This window comes from Ylistrum balloti, unplaced genomic scaffold (genome assembly GCF_031769215.1).
Source record: "Ylistrum balloti isolate Yb309-2 unplaced genomic scaffold, AGI_CSIRO_Ybal_v1 Utg370208, whole genome shotgun sequence".
In the NCBI taxonomy this organism is placed as follows: Eukaryota; Metazoa; Mollusca; class Bivalvia; order Pectinida; family Pectinidae; genus Ylistrum; species Ylistrum balloti.
In genome coordinates, this window is record NW_026782179.1 from 384,886 (window position 1) to 395,394 (window position 10,509).

Genomic DNA, 10,509 nt, shown 5'->3' on the forward strand with positions numbered 1-10,509 from the left:
ATCATATTTCAATCGTCTTTCCTTACAACGTTGTAATACAGCTTCAATCATACTTGATAATTAAGAAGAGAAAAGTCGGTATTTCCACAACATAGTTGTCTTGGCGACTGTCTACCTGTGTCGCCAATCTAGTCTTCGGATTAATACAAGTTCTCTCTTTACTCCCTTATTTCGTTTAAGATTATTTCTAATTCAATAGCAAGATAATCAGATCTCAATATCGTTGTGATATATCCCTGTTAAAATTCAATAATTAGAGCTACGAAATGGGGCGCTACCAAACCTTGCGCTCGATACATTTCCTTCACGAAGACAGTGCAGTCATGCGTGATCTTACGAGATAGGAGGTAGTTGCCAATCTCTCTGTTATATATGTCTCTGATAAAGCATATTATATAGATTTCTTGGCGTGAAACTCTTTTAACTGTGAATATCACAGTTCACGATATATTAGGACATTCACTGCCTTTCATTTCCCGTTTCGTACGGTTTACATGTCAATCCGGTCATCGTTTGATTCTATTTCCTGCTCAGTATTTTCCTTACTTCATGCTGTGCTTGCTATCCACATTAAAAAAAGAGTATTAGTATATATCGAGGCTGCCTGGATACCAGAAATGTTGTATGTATCGAATCCCGCGTTCTGAAAACGTTTTAGATCTTCGATTCCCAATATCATATTCTAGACTTAGTCGTGACAACCTGCTATCTGTGTGTGACATGCAAAGGACTTAACTTTGCCTCTTTTGTATCGATAGTTGCCGTGCTCCCGAGATCTCCGTTTACAGACTAAAACTTTATGTGATGTTAAAAGCCGACACATTTTGACAAACAGACTCCGGAGATTTCCCAGCTCCAGTACACGGCATGATGTTCAAAGCGATGGGCGGCAAAGATTCAACAGAGTGAAAATTCGGATTTTTTTTCTCCTACTCTTAAATATTGATCGTCGTGTTAGCAATGAAATGATTGTGTGCAGTTTATACATGATTTATAAATGTCTTTCAGTCCGTTTTGTTTTATTTCTAAAGGGTTTGAAATCTCAGTGCTGCTGAATTGTTCATGGTGGTTAAGACATCTGTGTCATCACTATGGTAATTCCTGTGTAGTTACATTTGAATTACTACAGACCAATATCAGGCAGGTGAATATTCTGTTAACATGACAACCTACTAAGAACTTTGATATAGTCGATATACATAAGACATTTTTTTATTGTAGAAATCAATGTTAGTGATACTTAAAACACTCGTCCTTGAAAATACCCATCCAAAAGAGCAGAACGCTTTCGCATATGCATTGTACAGCATGTAAATCCAAGTTTGTTGGAGGAATGTGTGAAATAAAACAAGGACAAAAAAAAATGACACCTTTAAAAATAATTTATCACAGAATATTAAAGTATGAACTTTATTTTTATTTCCTTCCGAGCATTACACCAGTATTCAGTTATAAACAATATCTTATTTTTCATTTCTGAGTTCAGTATAAACGTAGATCTCATAACATTCACCAGATATATAATGATAATTGCCTGTATTTTCTCCGCTGAATTCTGAATAGAGGTAGATGTCACCATGTTTGAATATCCTTCGTAAGTGCTAACCCAGACATTTCGAGACATGTAATTCTGTTATAGTTTTAGAGAACAGGGTATGGAACATCTACGAACATTAGGGAATCCAAATTGTTGGCTCTCTAGTTACATGAACTTCTGATGGCGTTAACAGGCAGTGTTTATCGCACCTGAGAGTGGACAGGTGTGTGTATGTTATGCCGTTGTCGCCGTGGTGTTGATAAGCATTCAGACAGGTGACCATGTATCATAACCTCAGGTGGGAATTAATAGTAGCTTTACATTTAATTCAAATCTGTCAAAAAAAAAGGGTTTCCCGGGCCTTAAATGCCAATTTGGCTACGTCAGGTACAAAATAAAGCCTGGCAATAGTGTGAAATCCATTGGGTGCATGACATTGAAAGCACTCTTGAAGGCCGTTGTATAATTGGTAGGTCACAGCATGGTGAAAGGATTACAGTCATCGCACCCTGAGGTCCTCACAAGAGTTACTATATTAAACTTAATACTAAAGCAAATACCGATTACTTACAGTGCATCGCGTTTGCACAAAAAGCTAAGTGCTAGTTTTCTCGCCTTTGCAATAGGTTTGTCCGGAGCGCCCGAGGTAGGATTTGAGAATTATAAAGTAAGAACTATTACTAGTGTCCTACCTAACCTGTGGAAAAGTGTTGTTTTGAACTAGCCCGCCCAGGTGGTAATGTACAATCGTTAGGATCGTCGTATCTCTTTTACCTAGTCGTTTGTATCTGTGAGAGATAAAGATAGTGTACGGAAACACGGTGGCACCGGAGTTTACGTTTAAGATTAACAACAAAAAAAAAAAAAAAAGAAAAGAAAAAACACACATAAAATGCATTGAATCTTTCATCTCAACATTCCTGAAAAGTTTTTATTATTACTTGATAACAAACTTACTTTTATGATATAAATAGCAGAATTTTGAAATAATTATTGTATTAATTGAAACTAGGATCTAAAGGATAGGCATTCACCACGCAACAGAACATTAGACTTAGTACACATTATTTTACATTGTTTCTATCCTAAGAATGGGTCTGCGATATTTGACAAACATGTAAAATACATGTAATTGTATACTGATTGGGTCGGAGGGGGGGGGTGATAAATTCTAAAAAAGAGTGAACATCATAATCTATATTTGATTCTATTCCGAACGTGACCTGTAGACGAAAAAAGTGGTTGACTTCTAAATATGGCGATTGTCCTACAGGGGTGATTGGAGTCTGTGGGAGCCGTGTCTATCTTGGCGGCCATCAGGCCTGAACAGGACCCACCCATTATCAAAGTTGTAATCAAAGAGTTGTGGGAAACAACTAGGTGTCCGAAAAGTGTCACTGTTGTCAATGGACCAAGGGACGTAACTCTTACTCTGACATCATATTTATTCAATATTAGATTGATAATAAGTGATTTCAAGTCGTTGCATCGGATACACGTAGCCTTTATTTTCAAAAATCAACGATGAACAGCATACATATATATTTTGCATTGATATTGGCAAGTATATACGAGAATAAATTCAATTAACAAATTTTGAAACAATTTTAAATAATATCTCTAGACATAATAAAAAATAAGATTTGTAGGGGTTTTTTTTGTCCAGAAATTCTATATCAAGGAGTTATCCTAACATTTAGATGTATCGATTAAAAATATGAAACTTTCTCCTGTTCGTGATCAGAAATTGATAAAACACTTTAACAATTTAAAACACACAGAAATCAAGAAAGACATAATGAAAAATGAAGGAAAAAATTTAATTTAATTTCTGCTGAAAATCTTATAGTTAATGGTGTGTAAAGTTGAGATGTTACAATACTTACAGCTAGAATTCTGTATAACAATATCAATATGCTCAGTGTCTGGTTAAAACATATATATTTATAAAATGTTTAATGACAACAAAGTATGTAGAAAATTAAACAGAATTTAATACATATGTATCTTTTTCTTTTTGCAAAAGCTATTGCTTTGAAATAGCTAACACTTTTAAAAGCTAGTAACAGGATTAAGACCATAAAAATACATATAATTTTAACAATTCTAAAAGTCTTCAGATAAAGCTCTGTAAGATCATTAAGCTCATCAAACAATGATGTACACATATTTTTAATGTAGAAATCTAATCTTCAGTGGGTTCTCAACATATGAACACTTAAGTTATATTCAGAATAGAAGACAACTGCGATTAACAAGGGAAGACATTTCAAGCAAGGGATTCCGTATCGTTGTTTGAATATAGATTAACGATAAAATGGAGAAAGTTAAGAATTTTTGTGTCGGTATAGTGTCTTCAGTTTGGTCTCAATTAAGTATTAAGTCGATGTATGTGCGTTTCATTTTAAAAACGATAATTACAGAACATTGATACAAAATGTATAATCTAGAAATACAAAAAAATGAAACGCAGCGAAGTGTGCCGTATTTTATGTCGTGCTCATCGGAACACTTACCCGAAAGATTCTGTATCTTATATATCAAGTCCCTGCTCAATGGAACACATATCTAAATGATACTGTATCTTATATATAATTCCCTGCTCAATGGAACACATATCTAAATGACTGTATCTTATATATAATGTCCCTGCTCAATGGAACATGTATACAAATGATACTGTATCTTATATATAATGTCCCTGCTCAATGGAACACATATCTAAATGACTGTATCTTATATATAATGTCCCTGCTCAATGGAACACGTATCTAAATGATACTGTATCTTATATATAATGTCCCTGCTCAATGGAACACGTATCTAAATGATACTGTATCTTATATATAATGTCCCTGCTCAATGGAACACATATCTAAATGATACTGTATCTTATATATAATGTCCCTGCTCAATGGAACACATATCTAAATGACTGTATCTTATATATAATGTCCCTGCTCAATGGAACATGTATACAAATGATACTGTATCTTATATATAATGTCCCTGCTCAATGGAACACATATCTAAATGATACTGTATCTTATATATAATGTACCTGCTCAATGGAACATGTATACAAATGATACTGTATCTTATATATAATGTCCCTGCTCAATGGAACACGTATCTAAATGATACTGTATCTTATATATAATGTCCCTGCTCAATGGAACACGTATCTAAATGATACTGTATCTTATATATAATGTCCCTGCTCAATGGAACACATATCTAAATGATACTGTATCTTATATATAATGATACTGTATCTTATATATAATGTCCCTGCTCAATGGAACACATATCTAAATGATACTGTATCTTATATATAATGTCCCTGCTCAATGGAACACGTATCTAAATGATACTGTATCTTATATATAATTCCCTGCTCAATGGAACACATATCTAAATGACTGTATCTTATATATAATGTTCCTGCTCAATGGAACATATATACAAATGATACTGTATCTTATATATAATGTCCCTGCTCAATGGAACACATATCTAAATGATACTGTATCTTATATATAATGTCCCTGCTCAATGGAACATGTATACAAATGATACTGAATCTTATATATAATGTCCCTGCTCAATGGAACACATATCTATATGATACTGAATCTTATATATAATGTCCGTGCTCAATGGAACACGTATCTAAATGATACTGTATCTTATATATAATTCCCTGCTCAATGGAACATGTATACAAATGATACTGAATTTTATACATAAAGTCCCCGCTCAATGGAACACATATCTAAATGATACTGTATCTTATATATAATGTCCCTGCTCAAAGGAACACATATCTAAATGATACTGTATCTTATATATAATGTCCCTGCTCAATGGAACATGTATACAAATGATACTGAATCTTATATATAATGTCCCTGCTCAATGGAACACATATCTATATGATACTGAATCTTATATATAATGTCCCTGCTCAATGGAACACATATCTAAATGATACTGTATCTTATATATAATGTCCGTGCTCAATGGAACTTGTATACAAATGATACTGAATTTTATACATAAAGTCCCCGCTCAATGGAACACGTATCTAAATGATACTGTATCTTATATATAATTCCCTGCTCAATGGAACATGTATACAAATGATACTGAATTTTATACATAAAGTCCTCGCTCAATGGAACACATATCTAAATGATACTGTATCTTATATATCAAGTCCCTGCTCAATGGAACACATATCTTATATATAAATGATACTAAATGATATATCTTATATATAATTCCCTGCTCAATGGAACACATATCTAAATGACTGTATCTTTTATATAATGTCCCTGCTCAATGGAACTTGTATACAAATGATACTGTATCTTATATATAATGTCCCTGCTCAATGGAACACGTATCTAAATGATACTGTATCTTATATATCAAGTCCCTGCTCAATGGAACATGTATACAAATGATACTGTATACATATTATGTTCCTATAAAAAGGAACATATTTTGATTATTTCTGTTTCGTTGATCTTAGTATCTCGCATATCAAAGGGATATGAAAATTAATGTAATGTCTGTACACATTTGAACAAGTATCAAAATATTACATTTTTTAAACCAACCTCTGTGCAAATAGGAAAACAACATGTAAGAAATGAAGTTTCTCAGTTCTTATGTTTGTGCACATCGGATCAAGCAAGAAATCGATACATTGTCCTAATTCTATATTGATACTATTCTTTTTATTCTATTGGTCGTGCACATAAGTACACTTATACAGATGGCGCTGTTTCTTTATTTTAATGGCCGTGTATATAGGACTACAAACAAAATGGAACTGTTTCCGTTAATATCGAAATACGTATAAATACAATACTATCTGATGATGATAATGTCCGGGCGCATTGGAAAGCATATCAACATGTAGGGCTTGTTTTATGTTTTCTCTTTAGTGTAAAGTGTTTTAATGGAAGGAATATGAAATAGTAAATTATGTAGTGAATTATTTGTATATATCATAAAACAGTTCTACAAACAGACAGTTTCCGTAGCCATGACCTGTACTTGATAATTTTACTCGGAATTTCAGTCAACCTACCGAATTCTACATTTGTTTTCTTATTGAGTAAGAGTTATATATGTTTCATGTGCATCTTGTCTACGAGTTTTCCAGTTGTATAATCAAGTGAGAGTTACCTCCCTTGAATTGGTACACTGTATATGAACCAGTCGGGTAATGAATATTTATTGACGAGCCTATTAATTCCACTGTATCATCTTCATCAACAATTTTTTTTTTGAAATGATATGTCACTTTAGTTAATAAATTTGTTCATTATACTAATTTACCTTTGTATTTTTTTCTTTAAGTGTTATGACGTCGCCAAGAAAGATACAAATAATGGCGTCGCACAAAAACAACGTACTATTGTTTTACGCCAAGAACGATAAGCAGTGAATAGTTGGGGTTGCGCACCCCCGTTTCTGTATTTCAGCACTATATGTTATGTGTATTTCGATCTTCTTACTCGTTATTTATATATTCACAAAGTAGACCTTTTAACCTCTTTTACAAGTTCTAGACTGACCAAATAGTTGTACAATGCAATTTAACAAAAACATTTCTATAGAAAGATCTTATTTTTGTACATTTGAAAAAAAAAAAATAAATAAATACATTAATAAATAAATAAATAAATAAATAGATAGATAAAGCATCAATCAGTATTTTAAGTAAAGGGGCTGTCGGGAAACAGATTCACAAAAATATTGATAAACTAGAGAAGATGCCCAAGAAAATACAATAGAAACGTTACAATGACATTCGTATGAACAGTCGGTGAAACAGGTGCGCCATCATTTATTGCCTTGGAAGGTAATACTGTACGTTCTATATCCATATCACTCCCCCGATTTCTGATTATACGTTCTGTATTCCGATGAAACCCATCGTGAGCGTAGACACGATTCCTCGCAACGTTCAAAGCAGTGGTCATGACTTTCCAATCATTGCCAGATTTAGCATAACTTTTCGGATCATGTTTGGCTCTAGCCTTCATATTGCGATAAATCCCAGCATTAACACCACTTAACCAACTATTTTCAGCATTGACTGCGCCAGTGACGACCATTGAAGTTAGGCGTGTCACAAAACTGTATCTTAAGGAAAGAGTTAGTGCTTTTTGTTCGTATTTGTGTCTGTCTTCTCTACTTGATATCAAAGCAAGGTCTAAATATTCCTTTATTTTCTTATACGCCCAAAGCCTCTGTGCAAAATGCAGAGTTTCTCCTGTCTCGGGTTCGGCGGTAGAATGAAAAGTTACGTCTTTGTCGACACCAACAGCGATGATCGACGCCGTCAAAGGATTTGATGCGATATCCACTTCTGGTTGAAGGTATCCAGACACAACGATTTCAGATCCCTCGAAGAAATTAGGAAAGGATGTATCTGTGAGATCTTCCGTCACTACAAGGTCAGCAGGGTAGTGGAATTCGATATTCTTAAGTGTGACTGATTCTACACCTCTATAAAAATCATCAAGTTGCACACTTGCATCTTCATCTTCGTATATAACATAGGCTTTTCCTTGATTCTGAAGGGAAATTTGTCTCAGAAAATCGAATCTCACTGCATTTCCGAAACCGAGACAGAATATAGAGACTAAGCCATCACTATTAGTTCTTTGAACGTTGTCTAATATAAGGGTTTCGTTCGACTCACCTGCGTTTGGTAGGCCGTCCGTGAGAAACACAACCAGATTTCCTCTATTTCTAAAGGCATTGTTGATATCACGAACTCCCGATACCAATGCATAATTGATGTTGGTCCTCCCCATGGCTATCATGTCATCTACAAATGATATGGCAGAGTAAGTATTTGTAACGGTAGCTAACACTGGATCTGGTCTCCACCGGTGCACTCTAGTATTGAATAAAATTATGTTAAAAAAATCGCCAGTCCTAAGTCGTATCAATATCGAATGCATCGCCACCTTTACTTGTCTAATTTTGTTCCCTCTCATGGAAGCACTAACGTCTATGACAAATATAACTGTTTTGCTCATCTTTGATAAACCAGATGGTGAAAAAAAGTGGACAAACGCGCCATTGTTAACAAGGAGTGTTCCTCCATTGGTTTGTGGCGCCGTCAGAGTGTACTTTATTGTCAAGTCACCTTTCATTCCGGAGCCAAAGAAATCTAGCTGGTTCGCCAGCGATGGAGTGTACACAAGCTTCCTCTTTCTTTCGGACATGTGTACCAAAGTATTTTGAGAGGAGATCGAGTTTGTCAAAGAGACTTCAGAACCAGGAAGCGTGTACGAGAACTTGTCAATTCCCTGTGGTTCTTGAAGCGAGACAACGACTGTGAGATTTTCCACAATTTGGTTTGGTTCTATATGTATTTTTTGTGTGTATGTCCCCAAAACCTTTTTAATGAGCTCTTGATATGAGAGTTTAAAAATAGCGTCAGAATTTGCTGCCACATTCATGTACATTACGAAATTTTTCATAGCGCGTCCAGGTGGCGGAGCGACTTCTGATATCCGACCTGCAGTCTGTCCGTCCTGACGGGCAGCCTCGTAAGCAGCATCAGCTTCTATCTTCTCTTTCACGACACCATGAATAATTCGGCCATCATTTTCCATCGAGAAACTCGTTATAAATGCTTCTTTGGGAACCTGTATTGAAAACATTGCTGTTCTGCTTTCGTCTGCGTCGTTTTCAACTTGAACCGTGACGTACACATTGGCGAATCGAGAATATACACTCGATTCGGTTAAGAATGATGTTATGTAAGGGGATGACACTACATCATTAGCACCGCACGCGCGTATCAGTAATGACACGAATATACCAATGATATGAAGCATTTTATACCTACGTTCTGTCGGCACCTACCAGCAAAACCAGGAAGTCAACATATCATTACTGCGTCTGCATGTTGTAAAACACTCTGCTGATACTGATGTTAACGCATTCAAAATAAGTAATCAATACACGCCAAGAGGTACAAAGGGTGAAGGCAGCAGAAAACATAACATAGACGGGTACGTTTAAGACATTTATAAAAAGACATTTAATTGAATGTAGTAGATTTCAAATATAATTTTGAGTAGTATTTACTATAGATGAGTTTTGCCTTCTTTTTTTAAATTCCTAATATGTCTATGCAGAAATGGATGCATATACATGTGTTTGGATAAAATTCGAAAGAAAATGCCTTAACACAATTCCGGAATGTTTGTTTAGATGACTGGGTCAATAATTTTTTTCCGGCGGAAACACTCTGTTAAATCGTGGTCAAAGACATTTAAATGGTCAACAGTACTTCTAAATGTTGTGGATACACTCAGAGACAGGCAGTAATTCCACGATAATCACACAGTCAGGTGTCTGTGAAACAAGCATGTACTCACATATGCGTAACAGAAAAGCGTATCTGTGGAATAAGGATGGTTGTTCTAAATAAGGTGAAGGAACACGGAATGGAAACACGAAACTTAAAAAAGAATATTTATATCGATTCTTCTAATAATCAAAGACAGCACGAAATTCTGTTTCAGATATCAAATCTTGATTTTAATATTGTGGGAAATCTTATCACATACATTTTTTTGACGTCAAGGAATCTCTCTTGAGACTTGATTAATTGGTGAGTTTATCAAACCTTGTAATAAGGCCTTCACTTTTATACTTTAAGATATATTGATGATCTCTATGTCTTGTCCTTTGTGTTTCTTAGGAGGTAACTTCCCTAGAAATATGTTGACAGGTTTTAAAAATATTCTGTGGTTACTGGCACTCTAAGGGGTTACAATTGGTATAAGCAGTCATTAAAACCTTTGGCATAGACCATGAATATTTGTAGTTTTTCATATATGTAGTATCAATAGGATACTTAATACGAAAATTAGATATGTGTATATCAAATGCATAATAAATGTATATTTTAGTTACTATTATTTTCA

The 10,509-nt window shown here is 34.6% G+C and overlaps 1 protein-coding gene across 1 annotated transcript; it reads right to left on the bottom strand.

Annotated features, from left to right (window-relative positions):
* Positions 1 to 7,317: 7,317 nt before the first annotated feature.
* Positions 7,318 to 9,411, bottom strand: LOC132551630 (inter-alpha-trypsin inhibitor heavy chain H4-like). The gene has a single exon (XM_060215807.1). It carries the CDS (start codon positions 9,409 to 9,411, stop codon positions 7,318 to 7,320), a length of 2,094 nt encoding a protein of 697 aa, XP_060071790.1.
* Positions 9,412 to 10,509: the final 1,098 nt, after the last annotated feature.